Raw genomic sequence first — 22,131 nt, 5'->3', positions numbered from 1 at the left:
GTCATATGGTTTGTTTTCGAGGATACAAGTCCCTCGTGGGACTTGGAATTAAAAAAAACAAGTAAAAAAACCTATAGATGTGCTCACTAGATCTGGAGAATACTACAGCTTTGAATGCAAAGTTTGGAAGCTTCATTATATGTGTGATCAATAAGCAGCACATCCTGATTTAGGTATCCCCCAATTGTCATTTTTAAAATTAGACTCCATTTTTAAAGCAACAAAGTTTCTGTAAATTTATTCCTATTTTTCTAAATCTTTGCTCTCAAATTAATGACAAATGGAATGTTTATTTTTTATTTTATTTTATTTTTTTTTATTTTTTACAAATGGAATGTTTAATTCTTAAGATGCAATTTGCATAATTTTCTTAAAAGCAAGGGTGGATACTTTGGTAAAATGTGTAGGTTAAACTGATAAATATAGACCAGTTCTTTAAACCATATGGTCCAAGTCTGTTTAACTTGCTTATTTCATATCTTTAAATATTCATTAAGCTGCACCCAATATAAAAACTATTTAAATTTGAATGTAGTAGAAGATTCTGTTACTTGTACGGTTATAAAAGATTTATTTTTGCTTTTGGACTTAGAATGATTCCAAAAAACAATCAGCATGCCATTAACATATATAACTTGATGAATAATAACTTCAGTGAAATTGCTTAGCCAAAATTTGTGAATTCACAGTTTTCAAAAATATGCACTTAATGTGGTCATGAGATCTTTATGTATATAAATCTTATTTTTTTCCTTCAGAATGTGAGAATGATGTTTCAGAGAAGACTTCTGAAATTTTCTGTGTGGCTTCCCCACCCCCCTTTTTTAAGCATAGGTTCCACACCCAATGTGGGGCTTGAACTCATGACCCTGAGATCAAGAATCAAAGCATGCTCTAATAACTGAGCCAGCCACGTGCCCCATATATGGCTTTTTTCTTGAATTAGTAACTTTGTTAAATAGAGTAGTTGTAGTATAGCCAGCTAGTGCTGGTGGATTTTGGTACCTGGCTTGGCGGAGAAAGGCATTAAAACTCTTCTGATGGTAGAACTGTTAACAATCAGATTATTAAGTAGGATTCTGACAATGGCCTAGGAATGAGCATATTAAGGACCAGGTAGAAACAATTAGTATTTTTGTGCTTTTGTGAGTATCCCGGAGGAAGAAAAAATTGCATAGATATATATCTTGGTTGAGGAAAACTAGCTGGTAAAGTATTCCCAAAGAAAAGTCAGACACACAACCTAAACCTCTTTTGTTACTGTCGGGAGCTAACACCAGCTGACACTTTCCTGTGTGTCCATCACTGTATTAAACACTTTCTGTGTAATATCATATTCAATCTTCATGTTATGGGGCAGAGGTGATTTTTATCTTTAGTTTGCTGATGAGGAGACTACTACTCTGAAAGATGAGGTTATTCTAGAGGTAGAGACATTGGATTATAGAGCAGAATTCTTAATTCTGATTTTATAGAAACAGATACTACAGCATTGCCTTTCTCTATATCAAGGATTCTTCATATTGATGTGGGTTAGCATCACCTGAGAACTTGGGGCGAGTACTGTGCTGGATTCCACTGCCAGAGGTTTGGGTCTGGGAGAGTCTGTGCACTGGGATTTTTTTTTTTTTTAAAGCTCTCTAGAGACTCTAATGTGCAAAGCTGGAAACCATTAAAGTATTAGGAGGCAGAATTACAAATGAAGGCTTGAATATTTTCACTTTTTCCTTAAATTGTTATTTTCTCCTGCCATTCAGACAAGATGGCATGTCTGAGTATTGGCCAGGATCCTTGAGCCTCTAGTGCCATGCTGTAGCATCCATGGTGCAACTCACAACAGTCTTTCCTTGAATTTCATCTTTAGGGAGAGAGGCGTGGAATCATGAGCTACTATCTTATCCCTGATCCCCCTAATGTGCTGGGGGAGCTAGAAGCTGGAGTTATGCAGTGGGGTCAGGGAAAAAAAAGACTGTGTCAGATTCCCCCAGTAGAGTTCACTAGACTTCCCAGGGGGAATCTGTGGAAAAGTTCCTAGCCATTTCTAATAGATTTCTTCCTGATTCCCTAGAGAGGTCAGGGAAACCTCTTGTGCTCTAGACCGGGCTACTTGAAATATATTTAGATTCAGCGTTGTTGTGGGTGAGAATCAGCTCTCCCAGTTTGAAATGGTCTGGACTTTTCCCTGAGGGAGTCTGTGAGGGGTCCTAATTATGATCACAAGTGAAGGACCAGAACTGGACAAGTAGTAGCACGTCCTACCCTGACATAGGTTTATAAGTGGAGAAGGCTAGTTAGCTTTCCAGTGAATTAAGTTTCTGTTTGCATTTATTTCCAGTGTCAGTTATTTAATTCAGAACTTGTCTTGCTGGTCATTGGCTCTTAGTAAAAGAAAAGAGGTTGCATTTCTCTATGTTCATGTGTTCAGAGGAGACCTTTTATTTTTTAGTCTTGAGAAGAGAAAACATAAGGCAACCATACTTTCCTTCTATGGACTTTGGACCAAGTTTAGTCTTTGTGTGTGCTTTGCACTAGTATTTATATGCACATAACAAATACATTAATGAATTAGGATTTCTTTTTCCTGCTATGAATTAGAACTCTTTTTATAGAGATAACAGCAACATATCTTTTCTTCCACTGTTAAAAGGAAAAAAAAAAGGAATTTGTTAATGAGGGATATTGGAGAATCCCACTGAAATCCATGAGCTAAGAGCATTTCGAGTATGGACCAGAGTCCTGTGGGAAACCTGTCTCCATTATTTTTCTCGGCCTATCTCTGCAATCAGCTCCGTTTTTGGCTTTGCTCTGGGCTACCTTCCTTTGTTCCTCAGTTCAGTAGTGGATTGTGGTTGCCAACAGCTTCTGTCCACCCAGACGCGTGGGAGGAAACTCATCTCTCTGTTCCAGCCTCCAAATTTCTAGAGAAGAGATCTGACTGACGGAGCCTGAGCTCTTTTGCCTGACTTGTTGGGCTGCTTCCAGAGGGGGAGGGAGCCACTGGGGTTCCCTGGGGGAACACAGCTGTTCCCATGAGATCCTGTGGGACACTGAAGAGAAGTAGTGGAGTTCAGAGAAGAGGGAGGGCTGGGCTAACAAACATGTAAAGAGTGTGCACAGCAGCAAATAAAACATTTCCTTGAAATAAAATGCCTTAATTGACACTATTAAGGATGGAATAAATTGAAATGTGATTGAATCTCTACTTGTGTCTTATCTTAAGTCTTCTCTTGTTATCAGTGATAACTAGCATCATCCCATGCTATTGGCTGTAATCCAGGCATCAGGTCTCATGTGAAGTGACAAAGTCTATACTGATACTTTATCTTCAGCCCTCTTACATGATCAATGATAACTAGCATTTTCCCATGTCACCACCTGTAATCCAGGCAGCAGGTCTTTAATAAGTTTAATGCTGAAAGTGTAAATAAAACCTTACTTCATGAATCTTCTAATTGTTAGTTCATGCTGTGAGTGTTGATGAATATGTAAGGACAGAAATACACTTAATCTGTCTATTGTTTAAAAATCCAAGACACTCATTTGACTGCTGGTAAAATAACTGTTTTTGCATTTTGCCTTAGCTAAATAAAGAAAATAAAACGTTGAAAAGAATCAGCATGCTGTACATGGCCAAGCTGGGACCAGATGTAATCACTGAGGAGATCAACATTGATGACGAAGATGCCAGCACCGACCCAGAAGGCACTGCAGAAACGTGTGTTTCCGTGCAGTGTCAGAAGCAGATCAAAGGTGAGACTTGGTTTCATCACTGGGGGTATTTCTGACATTTCTCGGCCCTGGTTGTCCATTGGTATCACCTGAGAACTTTAGCCTTGGATCCTCCTTTAAAAAGTTTTGGAGTTAAATGTTCCCAGGTAGTTGCCTGGTTGAGAATCACTGTAGGACATCACATTTGTGCATTATGAATTACTTTCTTGTTCGGGAGTAGGCACTTTTGAAAGCATTATCTTGATGAAAACAGCCAGTCTGTAAATATTCTTAAAAATATGGACTATATGTTGAGCTATTTTTGTTAAGTGAAAGAAAGAATAGATAAAAACATATTTAGCCAGTGCCTCCTATTTGTTGGTTCTTTTTTGGAATCTTTGGGGAAGATTCCTCCCCACGTTGTGGAGTCTCTGCCCTCAGAGGATTCCTCATCTGATTCAGACACTGAATTGTGAGCAGTATGCAGTGTCCAACATAAACACTGTTAGACAACTGATGTGTTGATAAGCGTGAGGTGTAGTATCACATGGTACCACTAGTAAATACACTTTAATTTTATTTATGATTTATATATATATATATATACACACACACACATGATTATATGTACATACTGTTTATATTAAAGATGTAGGAAAGCAGTCTGAAGCTCAATAACTTTTAGGGCATTTTTGCATTAGGCATATGCCCGAAGCAATACTTGTCAGCTTGTCGGCATAGATAAGAGACAAGTATAAGAAAACCCTCTTTATCTGGCCCTCCACCCCCTTAACCTAAGACAAAATAACATTTGTGTTGGTGGAGAGGGAGAAGTTGACAGGATTTTCCTTTGTCCATAATCCTCCCCTTCTCTTAGGTCTTGGATGCGATAGTCCGTCATTTCTTCCTTCAGGATTAGGCTAGCCTTTGGAGAAAGTGATTTTGATATAAGTGTCTGAGAACTCCTCCAGGCCGGGTTCCTGTAAATGTTTGATTCAATTTATAAATAACCTCAGAGAATTTTTTTTTTTAACTGTCCTTGGAGAGGGTAAGAAATTGAAAGCAGGTAAAACCTGAATAGCAAAACTGGAGTCCTTGGGCATCAATTTAAGACTATGCTAATCTGTATAATATATATATATTTTAAAAGATTTATTTATTTGAGAGAACGAGAATGAGCAAGGGGAAGGGCAGAGGAAAAGGATCCTCAAGCACACTCCCCACTGAGTATGGAGCCTGACTCCAGCAATTCCAGGACCCTGAGATCATGATCTGAGCCAAAATCAAGAGTCGGACACTCAGTCGACTGCCCAGTTGCCCTTCTGTGTATGTTTTTTACTGTGTGAGTGGTGAAAGTAAGTTTCATCTACCACCAGAAGCTCTTGCACTTAATGGTTGCTAATTTTTTCATTTTGGTAATAAGAGTTTTTGTTAAATTCCAACAGTAAAAAATATGAAATAAATTAAGAAACAGAATACCAACAACTTTGGAGAGAAAATTACTAGAATTAACCCTTTTTCAAATAGGTTATATTTTGAGTCTGTTCAAATAATGTTTGAGTGCTATAAATTGGCAGCAGGTCAGGATTTTTTTCTGCCAATTATCAACTGCCCCATTGTTTATTACATTTTATTGTGACAAGAGCCCATGGCCATTTTAAAATAAATAGGAAATTAATACAATGCCTTAATTTGTTTTGCTGAAATCTTAAAACATTTTACTTGTAAAATGCCAGAGAGTTTTCTAAAATACGAGCTTGCTAGAATGCAGAGAAAACATGATCTGGTACGTTTAATAACACAGTGAGATAGTGTGATATAAGATTATTAATAACTTTGGCTGCATGCAGAGGCACAGAAGTGAGATTTCCATCATTCTCTGCTTCTTCATTTTACTTTTAACTGGTAAGTAACCTTGACCATAAGCTACACAGGGACTGGCATATCCAGTTCTTTTACAAGATTGATTCTTTTAAAAATAAGTTTTATTTATATTGTGTCCCTCCTTTTATTTTTTTCTTTCAAAATGCAGAGCTTCGAGATCAAATTGTATCGGTTCAGGAAGAGAAGAAGATATTAGCGATTGAATTGGAAAATCTCAAGAGCAAACTTGTAGAAGTAATGGAAGAAGTATGTATCTTAGGCCTGAAAAGCAAGACTTTTGGTGTTTTTAGGGTGTTTGGAGACTGGCTAAGTTAAAAACTTGGTGTTGGCAGTTAATTTCAGACGTGAGAACCATGTACCAATTTTGATCTTCTATCTCTATTTCAAATATACAAAAAGGTGTAGAAAATAAGATCATAAACATTCATATACTCACTACCTAGCTCAGTAAATAAAGCATCAAACTCACAAGAAGTGTTCCTGTTATCCCCATATTTCACTATGTGAGGCACATTTGAAAGAATAATACCTGCAGTTTGAGTCATCTACTTTATTGCTGCTGCTGAAGACATATTTTGCTTCTCCATCGGATAGTTGGCTCAGTTGGGAAGGGTCCTCTTGTGTACCTCCAACATAAGCATATGTGATAGATGGCAAAATGGGTTCAAGTGGGTGTTCAGAGAAACTTTTAATTTTTCCTTTTGGATGGTCTTTAAGAACAGGAGCCCATAATTGCCTTTCTTGGCACGATGCTTCCAGGAACTGCGTTTGAGATCATGATTTAACTTGTGTCCGTGGTTCCCAGATTCCACATCCCAAGCTTTCAGACCCATCCCTCAGGTGACTTACAAGTAATGCTGAGGCATCGATCGAGGCGTCGATCCCTTCAAGTGAGCGGCCTTATCTGGCTACCTCAGTTTGTGTACCTATCTTATTTTCATAAGAGCCATAATGAGAGAGAGGTTGGGAGGTAGTGTCCACTAATTTCAGCCTTGGTCGTATTTACTTCCTGTGGCAGAGCATCCTAATGAATGGGATGGATGATCAGGAGGATGATGATACTTCGGAAGTGGCTCTCCTGTTGGAGAGTTACCAGTTACTAATTCAAACCAAAACCAAAAATAGAGCTTATACTGAAACAACCAGTTCACAGGCTCTCTGGCATGCTGGTGGATTCAGAGTCCTTCTCCAGGACCATTATCTTAGTTTGTTTCTTGACTGTAACCTTAAGAAAGAGACAAACACATTTTGATGCACTCTCTTCCTCAGTTATGGTTATTTACTGATCATCCTGTCGCCTTCCCACATAGAGATGTTAGTGGAAGCCCTTTCTGAAGTACTTTTATTATTACTATTTTAGACATAAGAAAAGTATAAAAAACAAAATAATGAAGATCTGTGTGTCTACTATCTAGCTTAATACACAGTCTTGAAAACCCCGGTATCATTCTCCCAAACTGCGTTCTTCTCACTCCTTGCCCTGTTTCCCAGCATTCTGAATTTGGTTTTTGTCATCCAGTACATGTATCTACTTATATTTCTTGCTATAATACATGGTACTTTGAGTGTTTTTAAATGATACTTGATTTTTATTTTTGCTTTTAAAAAATTTTTATTTTAAGTTGGCTCCACGTCCAGTGTAGGGCTTGAACTCAACTCATGACCTTGGGATCATGAGTCACATGCTCCACTGACTGAGCCAGCCTGGCACCCCATACCTGCTTTTTAAAATTCAGTATTGTGCATGTGAGATTTATCCACTTTGGTACATATAACTTTACATTATTTTTTTGAACAATCCTGTGATATTCTCTTCCTATTGATTGATACCAAAAATTTCTCAGAAGTATAAGTTTTTTGGGGAAGATTTTCATGTGTGCTTTATTTAAGCCAGAAGTCATCAAAGTTTAAAGTATTTTTCATTTAAAAAATTCACATGTGTTTTACTTAAGCTAAAAGTTAATCAGAGTTTGAAATTACTATTAAGATTGAGTATTGGATCTCTGCATGATTAGTGTATTTTTTCTGGGTGCTTTCTAGTTGGATTTTTGCATTAAACATATCTTTATAGGGTTAGGGACCAGTGCCGTTTGGAATTTGTAAATAAGTTTTCTACCAAAGGTACATCCTAACTTAAGTAGTTACCTTTGAAACCTTAAGAAGAACATTAATAAAAGCCCAACACAGTAAAGCCAATTACTGCTTTAAATGATAAAACTTTACGTTGAATGTTGAACAGCAGTTTGTGTACCACACATCACCCTATGTCGTGTTTTACAATGTTGGGTGTTTTCTTCCCTTACAATCTCACATTTTTAGGTAAATAAAGTTAAACAAGAAAAAGATGTTTTAAATTCAGAAGTTCTTGAACAGAGAAGAGTCTTAGAAAAATGCAATAGAGGTAGGTGTTTCCAGTCTTTTTTTTTTCTCAGCTATGTACGTAATTTATTTGGTTTACATACATTTTATGTTGTTTTATACCTCTGCCTAAAGAGTCTTGTAACAAGAATATCCTTGTATTGGTTTTCCTGATTTCTAGCCTCGAGTCTCTCTCTCTCTCTTTCTGGTTATTTTATCACCCAACCTCAGAGTATTGGGATTTCTAAAAGTGCTTTTCACTTGAGCAACTTACGGCCCACTTCAAACCAAAACAGTGTTCTATCTACATATACTCTGGGACAATAGCATTATTGGCTCTTCCCTCAATATATATGGAGTTGGAAGGTTGTTTTTAATCCAGAAGAGATTAGGATATCTACATGGATACATGCAACCTGATGTGAAAAAATTTTAAAGAGAATATAGAAAATGAGGCAGAGCAAAAGTAAGATTAAATATTGATAGACAACGTCACTTGCCAGCCGTGAGGCCCCTGCACAGTCCTGCCCGTGTGCAGTGAAGTCTGGCTCTGAGCTGTCCCGTAAGAGATTCATGATCATTTCTGTGAATCATATGAAAATGAACCTCTTGATCACGAGAAGCACACCTGGTCTCATGGGGGGAAGGAATTTTCTCCAAGGGCTACCACCAGAGAAAACGGAATCCTTGTTCTAAAACGTGGCATCAAGTCTCACAGGGGCTGGTTTCCACACCCCCTGCTTCAGGACAAGCAAATGATACCAGGGGGCGCTTCTGCAAACACAGTTCTGAGCAGGGGGCATCTCCTGTACTTTTTTTTTTAATTGATTTTTTTTTTTTTTTATTTCCTGTACTTTCTGTCCCCCCCCCCCCCCCTCATCTACTCTCTTTTCTAGTTCAGAAGCTGCAACACTGAAAGAAAACCTTCCAGCCTTCCCTGTTGTTACTGGTGCTAGTCCTCTACCTTTGGTTCCCGAATTGAGATTTTTGAATAAATAAAGGACCTGGCAGTTCAGTGTGGGAGATACGGTAGATTGTGACATGTCAGGGCAGCCAGGGCAGCTCAGTGGTTTAGCGCCACCTTTAGCCCAGGGCGTGATCCTGGAGGCCCGGGATCGAGTCCCATGTCGGGCTCCCTGCATGGAGCCTGCTTCTCCCTCTGCCTGTGTCTCTGCCTCTCTCTCTGTGCTTCTCAATAATAAATAAATAAAATCTTAAAAAAAAAAAAAAGATTGTGACATGTCTCAGCTCGTTCCACATTTAAGAAAATAGAAATGGGTCTTGATGCGTGGTGCTAGAAACAGTTCTGCAGAGGGCAACCACGTGGATCTCGCCTTCAGAGAGCCCGCTCTCTAGGAAGAGAGAGAGATTATATAACTAAATGTGTGATGAGGACCAACCACATTTCTTTCAGAATCCAAGTCGAAAGGGCCAGGACAGGTGAAAATTCACTTTTTTCTTTTCTTCTTTTTTTTTTTTATTGTGACGTTCAAGACTGAGAAAAGAGAGTCAGTTGTGTTGCCCAGGCCTCCAGATAGTCATAGTCGTCTTTGTTTTCTTCATGAAATTTCTTTTTTTTAAATAGGTTTGAAAATCATTGGGCTCTCGGGGACCTGTAATTCACATCACAAACCACCACTTACATTGCTTTGCTGGAGTAAGAGTATTCGTCTTTCCTCTGAGAAAGCAGTAGATTTACAGAGCACAGAGCTTGAAATTCTATGTCATTACCCAGCAAACCGGTCCTTAGTCAGTTAGGACTGAAGTGTCCTGGCGGAACATTGTGTGAAAGCAGCCATTAAGAGTGCCTTTTTAAAGATTTTATTGATATGACTCAGCTCAGGATTGAAAGTGCCTTGCAGAGGCAGATGGAGAGGCCAGTGTGATACCTACCTGTGTTGTGCCTAATTTCTAACAGCATCATCACCCCCTTGAGCCTGTCTATAGCGTTAAACGGGCCACGGAACGTCAGAAAGTAGTAAAGATTTCGTGTTCTCTTATTTGACAAGACCTCCCCTTTGAAAATTTCTGCCCTACATTGATTCTTTAATTCAGGGCTCTGACTCGGCCTGAATGGATCTAGGGCTGTTTCTCTTTGTAAACATGGAAGATGCTTAAAAATAGCAAACATATATATATATATATATATATATATGTATATGTATTTTTCTTTTTCTTCAGGTAGTATACGTTTTGGTGGAAAGCATAAATTAAAATAGGAAAAGAAAAAAAACCTCAATATTTACAGTCCAAATAAGCACTATTGACATCGTATATATTCTTCCAACCTTAAGAAAACCATACACACACACACACACACACACACACCCCACACACACGTTAAATAGTGTGTTCATAACATTTATGGATGATGGGAAGTATCAGTACAAGAAATACCTCTTTAGCTCTTGGCACTTTACAGGTCCCTGAACATCAATCTCTACTTGTACCCCCTCCTCCCTCGGATTTTTATCATTGCTTTTATTTACAGTCCTACCAAGTATGTCTGTATCTCTAACCAGCATGTTGATTGATTTTGCATGTTTTTGAACTTTATATTAATGGTATCACTTTGCATATGTCTCTGTGCAGTTTTCTGTGTCTCTGAGATCTGTTCCTGCTAAAGGGCTCTGCTGTGGTATGTTGACTTTCCTGCTGTATAGGATGCCATTCAGTGTCTATACCAGAATTCACTGATCCAGTGTCCTGTAGGTGGATGTTTGAGGTTTTTTTCCACTTTTTTGCTATTCTGAGTCATGCGGCTACAGAAATTCTTTTACATGCCTCCTGGTGCACGTGTTCAAGAGTTTCACTAAGATAACATGCCAAATGTAAAAGTTTATCTTCAGTGCCAGCACATGATGCCGGATTGCTTTTTAAGTAGATTTCCATTCCTGTTACCAGTGTGTTTGTTCCCATCGTTCTGTATCCTCTCCAAACTTGGTGTAACTCTACTTCTTGACTTTTGCAGTTCTTTTTTTGGTGAGTATAAAAAGGTGCCTGTGTTTTTACTTTCCATTTCTCTGATTACTAGTGAAGGTACGTATCTTTCTGCACATTCACTGGCCTTTCACAGGTTTCCTCTTCCGTGAAGTGCCATGTCAATGTGTTTTGTGTATGCAGCTTGTAAAAAGCAGAAATGAACTCATTTAAAAAATATATATCATGAATGTCTTTTGGTCCCATAAATATGCTTCTACAGTGTCATTTCAGTGGCAGAATCGTGTTTCGTATACGTACCATACTTTCCTGGTTCTGCCTCTGAGACCATCTGGATCATTCACTGTTATTAGCAGTGATGCCAAGAGCATTCTTGCAGCTTCATCACTGGACATGTTCATGATTTATATTCTCTCGGGGGAATCAGTATATTCCCAAAAGTGGGATTGTCGAGTCAGAGGGCACGAGTGGTTCTAGGTTTTTGATTCACATTGCCAAGCTGCCCTGCAAAATGGTTTGATCCATTTATATTCCAAGCAGCAATGGATGAGGGCGCTTGTATGCTGGTACAAAGAATCCTTTCAACACTGTTTTTCATCCAGATTCCTGACCGTCTGTGTGGTGTTTTGTCCATTTCTTTTCCTTGTCTTCCTAAGTGTCCATGCTAGCAGTAGAAGAGTATGAGGAGATGCAAGTAAACTTGGAACTGGAGAAGGATCTTCGAAAGAAAGCGGAGTCATTTGCACAAGAGGTAAGTGTCCAGAGACCTAGTTTTAAATTTTTATTTCTGAGAGGACTTTGTAGATGACATATCAAAATATGTTTTGAAGTTGAGTAAGAACTTACCACCTAGAATTAAGGGAGGCCAGCTGTGGAATAATGTTATGTTCACTGAACCTGGTGTTAGAAGATTTGGGTTCAGATTTGACTGTGTCAAACAGTCACTCATGTGACTTGAGAGCAGCCCTTAGCCTCGCTGGGGCTTCACTTTCACCATCTCTAAAATGCGTGATGCTACAAGTCCAGCCATGTGGATTTTGAAAAGGGCATGATCTTTCAAAAGGGTTTTGTACAATAAAATGCTGCATGGGGGAAAGAAATGACATTTAGGGTTACCTGCAAACTTGTGATGGGGAGTCCAGCTGGAGTATAGGATTTCTGTACATTTCAGTAGCCTTAGGAATCTAGGTGACATCTCCAAATACCATCTCAAATAACAGTATCATGGTGTTAGTGTTTCTCCTCACCTACTAGATGGTGATCTTATTATTCTAGTTGATTCTTCCACTTGCTATGGAGCATTGCCACATACATCCATTATTGTAGCCTTTCACCAGAGTAACACTCTTCCTCTCCTGTTAGAGATAAGCTTTGAGTTTCTCATGTTTCAGCTTCCCTTTGTTGACACGTTGTTGCTGGGTATTCTTGCCCCTAGGGCTGGTTTACATGGAAATGATGAGGCGCCAGTTGGCTGAACTGTAACAGCTCAAGGATGTTGCTGGTCTGAGATTTCCATCATGTCTAAGTATCTTGAATCTGCATGCACACTGCAGGTTGAGAAGGAAAGTAGCTAAGGAAATGTAAAACACACGTAGGTAGAAGTATCCAAGGTGCAGAAGGAAGACAAAGCATGGGGTTATGGGAATGACATTTAAAAATCAGATCATGGTTTTGTTCAGGAGTCTTTCTGCATGTGAATGTAGCTGTGCTAGCAATGAACTGTATAAAAGCTTTAGGCCAAGAAGATGTGATTTGAAATATTCCGATTCATTTTATTCAGAGAGTTTAATGAAAGGTGAGTAAAAATTGTCCTCTTATTACTTGGAAGAAAGAAGAAAAGAATTGAAGTGTGTCAGAGTCCCTTGGAAGAGCTGCAACAACATAAACAGTAGAGGGGAGGGAGACTGGGGATAATGTGAAGATGCCTCCACCGTAAAACTGAAAGGGTGGGCTTGTTTTGACCCAAATGCCGGGGTCTTATTTTGAGAGACATTTTCAGTTTTCTATCGGTTGTTTGTGGAGTGACGTTAGAAAACAAAGAGGCTCAAAGAGAACTTGAAGGCCATGCAGTAGCAGAGAAGATAGATAGAAGCAAGATTCTGCAAAGAATATGAAAATGAATGCTTGACTCTGTCCTTCACCTGGTAGTGATTGGTGGAAACGGCGATGCTGACGTGTGACCTCGGCACAAGGGGATGGAGGTGTGGCAGCCGGTCGCACTCCTCTTCTGGGTAGCATCAGGATTTGCAAGGGTGCTTAGTGGTTTTACAGTATCTAGATTCTATCTACACAGTAGTGAGAAGAAATTTTTTTAAGATTTTATTTTTTAAAGTAATCCCTGCACTCAATGTGGAGCTTGAGTACAACCCCAGGATTGAGAGTTGCATGCTTTATTGACTCTGGCAGCCAGGCACCCCAGAAACTGTTCTTTATTTATTTTATTATTTTTATTATTTTTTAAAGATTTTATTTATTTATTCACGAGAGACACAGACAGAGAGAGGCAGAGACACAGGCAGAGGGAGAAGCAGGCTCCACGCAAGGAGCCAGATGTGGGACTTGATCCCGTGACTCCAGGATCACGACCTGGGCCAAAGGCAGGCTCTAAACTGCTGAGCCACCCAGGGATCCCCAGAAACTGTTCTTTAAAATAAAGTTGGATTAGAACCCATATACCTTCTTCTATGTATGGTTTGCAGATTCATAGCTGCTTTTTTTTTTTAAGATTTATTTATTTATTTGAGAAAGAGAGCATGCACATGAGTGAGCGGAGGGCAGAGGGAGACTCCATGCTGAGCATAAAGCCCAGGATGGGGTGAGGGTGGGTGGGGAGGGTTCCATCTCAGGACCTTTATCATATGACTTGAGTGGAAATCAAGAGTCAGATGCTTAACCAACTAAGCCAGCCAGGCGCCCCAATTCTCAACTTTTAAACAGAGGACTACTGCTAAAAGGTGCAGGACTTGGTTTAACGAGAGAAGTGCCAGTCTTGCATTTTGGTTTTTAGTGCATCAGTGAACATCTTCATAAACCAGACACTGTGCTGTTGGGAATATGATGGTGACGAATGCAACTATCATCCCTGCCCCTTTGGAGCTTATAGTCTGGAGCCCTAAAATTAATTTTTTTTTAAAGATGTTATTCATTTACTCATGAGAGACATAGAGAGAGAGAGGCAGAGACATAGGCAGAGGGAGAAGCAGGCTCCATGTGGGGAGCCCAGTGAGGGACTCAATCCCATGACCTAGGATCATGCCCTGAACTGAAGGCAGATGCTCACTGAGCCATCCAGGCATCCCAGAATTCAATATTTTAAATTAATTTACTTTATATTTTTAATTATAAAAGGAGTGTGTATACCTTGTAAAAAATACAAACAGTTCCCAAATGTGCAGTTTTCTTGGTTGGAGGATACCTCATGGATCTTCCAACAGCATGGATACCTCCTTCAAATGTGTAGGGTGGATATGCCGTGAGACTGTTTTGTAGTAAGTCCTATTTTCACTAGACAATGCAGATGACATTTTAATAATCTTTCAGAAAGAATGAATTCTATATTAATGACATAAGATTTTTTCCTCTCTTTCATTCTTTGAAAAGATTTATGAAATCTCTCTGAAATTCTGACACTCATGATGTCATTTGTGTGATAAGAGACCACCTCCCTAACCCTAGATATCAGATTCTTACCATAGTTCAAAGCCAAATTCATTACTGTTTGGTAACTAAATTTTCTTTAAGCACATCTTTAGAAGGTGTTATATAGAATATTTCATGTGAATGTATTAAGGTCTAGAAAAGGTAGTCTAATGAGTATTTTTTTCAAGTTACCATGGCTATCTAAGGAATTTCTTTGCGATATGCTCTTTTCATCTTTTACTATTTAGGAATGGTTACAGGGTTTTGTGAAAGAAATTCATATTATTAACATCCCCAAGACATAGTCATCACTCTCTTCTTTCTAAAATAACCAAGTTAAATTGTTTGTAATCATGTAAAGTTGAACAAGTTTTCCTGAGTACGCATAGAGAGGAGGAACTGTCACTTTTTTCCAAGTGAAAACCGGAGCTCAGAGAAGCAGTGCAGTGAGGGACTCAGTTGTGCTCTGACAATGGCCTGAGCCCAGTACTGTTTGACTGCTGAGTTCACCGTCCCCGCCCTCGTTGCCCACACCGACGCTGCCCTCGGCTTGCTCTTGGCCTCTGGGCACTCTTGGGGAAAGGCCTCGCTTGCTGGGAAGCCAGAGGACTCACTGAGTCCAGCTGCTATTTGCAGGCCTCCTTGTTAGCTCGTTGAGGCTAAGACCCTGGTAAGGGACCCCAGCCAAGTTAAATTGTAGGAGGGGAAAGATGTATTTAAGATGACTGCAATAGTAATAGTAAATCGAAATAGCTTGTTTCAATTATACCATTGGTTTCAGATATCAGATACTAGATGAGATATGGATGAAATATGGATGACTCTTCCCTGGAGTGTGGATGCTCCCGGTCTCACTGTCCTCGAGCTCAGCACCTGTGTGTGCACACACACACGTTCCCCCCAAGCCTTCTTACACAGAAAGCCTCAGGTGGAAGAAGAATATGAAATATGGGCCTTATTTCAGGGTTTATAAAATATGTGTAGAATCATCTACTGGCTAACTGGTATAGGGTATTAAGGAAAAGAAGTAACAGGTTAATAGAAAATAATGTATCAAAAAATGTGAGCTTGTAAAGGCTAAATGAATAATAATATAAGTGTATCTCATCTTTTTTACCCTCCTGACTGTTAACTACTTTCATCACTGGGGAAAAGCTAATTGATATAAAACAAAACACATTAGGTTTGTAAATACCAGAGGAAGGAGGTTAGCCAGATGATTAAGAGCTTTGACATTTAAATCAGACAGATCTCAGTTTAGATCCTGGTTTTGCTATCTCCATGTGTTTTTGGAAAAGTCACTTTATCCCTTTGAACCTCACTTACCTTATTAGTAAGAATGGGATAATAATAGTATCTACTTGACAGTGTTATTCTAAGGATTAGACGATGTGTTATATGTAAAATCATCACCGTGTCTATCACAGAGCGCTAGTCAGTGTTAGCTATTCAAACCGCAAGTGTTTAATTCATAGGACTGATGTAAGGTTTAAAATAATAAGTATAAAATATTTAGCAGAGTACCTGAGGTAAGACGAGTTCTTGGTCAATACCAGCCTGTATCAATACCAGCCTGTACCATAGTATTAATGTATTTTTTTTAAAGGAAGAGATTTTTTTTTAAAGATTTTTAACTTATTTACTCATGAGAGACACAGAGAGAGGCAGAGACATAGGCAAAGGGAGAAGAGGCTTTATGTGGGGAGCCCAATGCAGAACTTGATCCCAGGACTCCAGGATCATGACCTTAGCCAAGGGCAGATGCTCAACCACTGAGCCACCCAGGTGACCCAGTATTAATGTATTTTAAGACAATAATAAAACCTTAAAAACTGAAGCATAGGACACAATTATCACATATATGCCTCATTGGGGCAAGGGTGAAGGTCCTTGAAGATTGCATGAAAGTTATGTATGAAATCATAACGATCATTACTTCTAAAAATGTAATACTGTACAATTCAGAAATTGCCTTTAACTTTTCAATAAAAATTCCACGTACTTTCCTGTTGCTTTGCTTTCAGTTGAGGAGATACGTGAGATTGATTGGCATGTACATTTTTATAATTAACTCTTGCAGATGTTCATTGAACAGAACAAGCTAAAGAGGCAAAGCCACCTTCTGCTGCAGAGCTCTGCTCCTGACCAGCAGCTTTTGAAAGCGTTAGAAGAAAATGCAAAACTCATCCAGCAACTTGAAGAAGAGAGAATTCAGCATCAGAAAAAGGTAACCGATTTTCTTCTGGTGTCTTAATAACAGCCACAGACAGGAGAGGGCTAAGTCTGGTCACTTAAAGCCCCCTTGTTGGTCTTAATAAATCTTTCTGGTTTTTCTGCTTTTTTAGAAAAAAGTAGCTACCAAATGAACTTAATTTAGTGCCCTATTTATTTATTTATTTATTTATTATTCATTTATGATAGTCACACAGAGAGAGAGAGAGGCAGAGACACAGGCAGAGGGAGAAGCAGGATCCATGCACCGGGAGCCTGACCTGGGATTCGATCCCAGGTCTCCAGGATCGCGCCCTGGGCCAAAGGCAGGCGCTAAACCACTGCGCCACCCAGGGATCCCCTAGTGCCCAATTTATAGTGCACTATGTGGACTTCATTGTGGTCTTTAACCTGTCCAAAGCTCTGAAGAAGCAAAGGAAAGAGAGAGAATTTAAAAAGACCATGCATAGTGCACGGAATGCACAATTGGGACATCTGTGAGTCGAATGTGTATTGGGGACTGCATACACAGGGAGACTGCGTTCGTCTCTGCGAATTTACGAGAAGGCACAAGTGTTATTAAAAGAGGGAGGAAAAGTCCATCGTTAGGGGTAATTGCTTGCTTAGAAAAAATTTCTGATTGTGTGAACCTCCACAAATATATATGTTTAAAGACTTCCTAAGTGGTTATTTTATTTTGTTTGAGTGGAACTATTCCAGCTGACACAGCCCACCTTTGTGCGCCAGGCAGAAAAGGTAGTTGTTGTGGTAGGTGAGAGAGGAGGCGGGAGGGGAGGAGGCAGAGAGGTGGAACAGAGACTTTGAAGTGAAGGAAACCACTTAAGAAAAATTACATCAATATTTATACTACTTACAGTACACCTCGTTTGTGAAGAAAAGGCTGTTGGCTGCTATTTATCACCTGTCAAAGTCTCTTTAAGCAATAATATTGACATTTAACCCTCGGAAGTTTCTGAAGTTTTTACAAAGTTGGTCCTGAGGCAGAGCGGATTTTTATTTTCCCCTCAGTAAGAAATGTTGATGTATGCACAGGACCTCCAGATGAGTAGCTGGGAGCAGTGATTGCCCCTGGAAAGAGGACTAGGGAGGAGAGATTTCCCTCTTTCCTTCTATCTTCCTTCCTCCCATCCCTTATTATCTCCTTCCTTCTTTATTTCCCTTCCTTTCTCTTCTTTCCTTCTTCTCTCCCTCTTTCCCTCCCTCCTTCTTTCCTTCCTCCTTCCCTCCCCGCCTTCTTTCCTCCCTCTTTCCTCCCTTCCTTCTTTCCCTCCGTCCTTTCCCTTCCTTTCCTTTCTTCCTTCTTCCCTTCCTCCCTCCCTCCCTTCCTTCTTGTCCCCACAAACAGGGATTATCATTTCAAATAAAGAATAAAGGAATACTTATTGTTATGTAGCTCATGCTAAAATTTTTCAGTTCTGAAAAACCTTGGTAGTAGTAGTTAACCCGTTTAGTAAACCACACAGGTCTAGAGCCTCCTGAGTTGAACTGAGGTATGGGGCTCCATCGTTGGCTGTGTGCCTTGTTGGGGTAGGAGGAGCAAGTACCTGATGCTGAAGATTGGCTGAAAGTTGTAAATTGTTCCCATCAGTACTTCTAAGACTGTTAGACTGAACTGTGTAATCTTTCCTGGGGGGGGGGGGGGGGTGGTGGTGGTGATGGTTTAAATGGTTCTTACCTGCCTGTAAGTTCCCCTGCAGATTCTCCAGCTGTCTTTTAAACACTGTGTTGTTCCTATGGTGATAAAAACAATATATGTTTCTTTTCATAAATGGATGTTGAAAATACAGTACAAGTTAAAGAAGAAATTAAGATTGCCCAAGAATTCCATATTTTGGTACCTATCCAAACTTTACACAAATGGTTAATTTTATGAATGTATGTACCATGCATACTGTTCTTCAACCTGATTTGTTTTTAGTTGGTAACATATTATCCCATGTTAGCATATAATGAGCTTTGTGATTTTATTTTTATTTTTTAAAAAACTTACATATTTATTTTAGAGAAAGAGAGTGCGAGTGGAGGGGCAGAGGGAGAGACTCTCAAGCAGACTCCATGCTCAACACGAAGCCCTATGAGGGTTCAGTCTCACAACCTGAGATCATGACCTGAGCCGAAGCCAAGAATAGAATGATCAATCAGCTGCACCACCTAGGTGCTCCAACTATATGATTTTAAATGGTTGTATAGTATTTTAGTTAGTGAATATACCATGATTTATTAAATCCATAATATTGGTGGATATTTAACTTATTTTCAATACTTTCCTGTTACAAGGAGCACTGTGGTGAATAATGTTAATACTTGTCTTACTATTTCTTTTTTTGAGAGAGAGAAAGCCTGTGAGTGGGGTGGTGGGGGTGGGACAGAGGGAGAGGGAGAGAATCTTAAGCATATTCCATACAGGGCTTGATCTCACCACCTTGAGGTCATGACCTGAGCTGAAATCAAGAATCCTCAGATGCTTACCCAACTGAGCCACCCAGGTGCCCCCTTACTATTTCTTTAAAGCAAGTTCTAAAAGTAGTGTTGCTGAATCAAACCGTCTTTCCATTTGCTTTCTTCCTTTTTTAAGGTTTTTGATACTTGTTACTGAATTATCCCCCTAAAGGTTCTTTTTCATGCTACCTGAATTTTCTCTTGAAAATGAGTATGAGGTAGTAATCTGTTTTAAATGAATGTCTTAGGTATTATTTTACCTTTTCGACCCATGTTTCAACACATAATTATCTGGGACATTAGTCTTCAATAAATTTATATTGGTTTAAATAGCTGGCATTTTCAATTATCATCTGTACTCCAGAATTTGCATGGTTTTTAAGATGGATTGGTAATCTCTTTGCTGTGACTTGCAAAGTAAAGGGAAACTGATCTTTCCCCCTTTAATTTTCCTTGACAAAGGCAAAGCTGTCAATGTCTGTTTATGAATTACAGGTGAAAGACTTAGAAGAGCAGCTAGAAAACGCAGCACTCCACAGAGAGATACGCAGCCTCAAACAGCAGCTGGGGCTTCTGGAAGAGGATAAAAGAGAACTGGAATTGAAATACCAGAATTCGGAGGAGAGAGCCAGAGATTTAAAGCATTCTGGTAAAAGTGTCCCTTGGGCCACTGTGTCTGAGTAGTGTGTGAATCCCCTGTGCCCAGCACAAAACCCGGCCCATAGCTAGTCCAGAACGCTTGGCTGAATGCTATAGGGGAATATCAAGATCACTTCAGTAGAGTGGCCACTGTACTCCAGGGATTCACAATCACGTACACCTCTGTGGACTGAGAGCATGTGCAAGCCTCCCATGCAGAATGGAGAGACAAAGATACTGCTCATCTGACCAACATTTCGGCATTTCTCAGGGCTTCAGATGGGACAGATAGAAGTATTTATTGAGTATTTATTTTGATCGTTTTAGAGAGTGGTTTTTTTGTCCCCCTTTCCTTTTTTAGAGAGAGAGAGAGAGAGAGAGAGAGAGAGAGATATGGAGAGAGAGAATCCCAAACAAGCTCCATTCCCAGCACAGAGCCCACCTCGGGGCTCCGTCTCACCACACTGAGATCGTGACCTGAGCCAAAGTCAGTCAGGAGTCAGATGCTTACTTGACTGCACCACCCAGACGTCCCTTAGGGAGCATTTTTAAAAAGAATTAAACTTTTAAGGTTCATACAGCCCTCATTTGTGGTCTAATTATACCCATGAACTAATACTTTCAGTGTCACACCTAACAATAAAATGGGCAACAATATGTATATTAAGTGGAAAAACTTTTAAAACACCAGGGGATATTTAAATCAAAGGATTTATTCATTCAGTTCCAGAAGGCTTGACAGGAATGTGTGAATTGGATTATTACACAGGGATAAGTAATAAGTTTCTGTTGGAAGGTAGGTGATTTAAGGAAGCAGGTTGTTCCCTTTTATAACAGCTTCAGTATTCACTGGAGATATTTTTGGTTAATTTTATACTAGAATTTTGAAATCCGTATAGAAGAACCAGGTAGGCCTTTTCTCCCCTTTAAAAAATATTCAATGCTTTCTAACCATGAACATGAATTGCAATTTACTTCTTAAAAAATTGATCTAAAATTAAGATTCCATTCTTTTTAAGTGACTATCCAGGCAGCCTATGGCCAGAGCCATGTTTTTTATTGATAGAAGGGGCAGACACTAGAGATAACCTGAGATTCAGTTTCGAGTATGTTTTATTTAGTATCTGCTGTGTGTACAGCCAGCCTTACCCTAGGGTACTATAAGAAATCTAGAAGGAAAGAAACCACGCCTTTTGTCCTTGAGGAACTCACACTCTCTTTGGAGAGACAGACACACACTTACAACTAGAGGACTCTTGGCTGTCCGAGAGCGTAGCCCACACTGCTTATTTAAAGTGTTGAGCCTAGAAACAAACAGGCAAGCTCATTGGGGGTGCAGTTACTCATGGAGAGAGAAAAGGCTGGGGTCAGCGGGAGCCGTTCCTGAGTGCAAACAGTATTCAGTACCTAGAGCCTATTGGACCTGTCTTAGAGGTATTTGTGTCTGCGATATAGATTGAAGTTGAGCTCCTTGAACTCAAAACTGTATCTTGAACAGCTTTGAGCATGGACCCTTTCACACTGTTGGGCTAAAATACCTGCTCCATTAAGGATGTGAATAAATTGAGGGGATAAATTATATTTCCAGAATCCTCCTTCAAAAGAGCAAAAAGGTTCTGAAGTGACAGTGTCGGAGTCTGGTCAAAATCAAGAACTCTGGGATTTGCAATTTTTGAAGGAAATTAGGTGGAGGAGGAAATTATGTTATTAAGATTCATTACTAAATGGCATCTTTAAAATTAATTCCTGGTCTATACATTTTAAAAGTCAAGTATTCACAATTTCTTAGTGTTCTGGGTAATACATGCCATTGTTAGCAAATATTTCTTCAGCCTACTCGATCCCTGCTTCCCACCCGTCCAGCTATTGTCCTGATTTTTTTTTTCCTTTCCACAGTTGTATATACAGCAACAAGACAGTGACGTTTTCTTGTAACCTGTGTAAGGCCTCCCTTGCATTAGTGGTAGCAGCCAGATGATGAAAAGGTTAAGACGGTCTGCAGTTTCATACTGAGATTTCTAACTTTGCCTTAATACAAAGAACTTGATTTTGAAAGAGGTTATGTTTTCTCCTTTGTGTGGGTAAAAGGTGCTAAGTTGCTTGTTTCAGCTCTCTTCTTCTGAATGCTTGCTCTCCGTGCAGTTGATGAACTCCAGAAACGGGTGAACCAGTCTGAGAACTCTGTACCTCCGCCACCTCCTCCTCCACCGCCGCTTCCCCCTCCTCCTCCCAACCCTATCCGGTAAGCACATGCAGGGGGACTGCTCTGCATCATGTCTTTCCCCGTCAGAG

At 39.6% G+C, this 22,131-nt stretch overlaps 1 protein-coding gene across 5 annotated transcripts in view; it reads left to right on the top strand.

Annotated features, from left to right (window-relative positions):
- The window catches only part of SHTN1 (shootin 1), a 96,940-nt gene that overhangs the window by 32,912 nt on the left and 41,897 nt on the right, over positions 1 to 22,131 (top strand). For all 5 annotated transcript variants that reach the window (XR_011997591.1, XM_072740196.1, XM_072740199.1 and 2 more), the window contains 7 exons: positions 3,582 to 3,750; positions 5,741 to 5,838; positions 7,912 to 7,993; positions 11,547 to 11,641; positions 16,610 to 16,756; positions 19,696 to 19,849; positions 21,982 to 22,081. Coding sequence is in view for 4 of the 5 variants with exons in the window: in XM_072740196.1 (XP_072596297.1) it covers positions 3,582 to 3,750; positions 5,741 to 5,838; positions 7,912 to 7,993; positions 11,547 to 11,641; positions 16,610 to 16,756; positions 19,696 to 19,849; positions 21,982 to 22,081 (845 nt within the window). In the remaining variant the exon portion in view is untranslated. The remainder of the gene's footprint in view (positions 1 to 3,581; positions 3,751 to 5,740; positions 5,839 to 7,911; positions 7,994 to 11,546; positions 11,642 to 16,609; positions 16,757 to 19,695; positions 19,850 to 21,981; positions 22,082 to 22,131) is intronic.

The sequence above is a fragment of the Vulpes vulpes genome, chromosome 15 (genome assembly GCF_048418805.1).
Source record: "Vulpes vulpes isolate BD-2025 chromosome 15, VulVul3, whole genome shotgun sequence".
Lineage (NCBI taxonomy): Eukaryota > Metazoa > Chordata > Mammalia > Carnivora > Canidae > Vulpes > Vulpes vulpes.
This window is presented reverse-complemented; position numbering and strand designations above follow the sequence as displayed.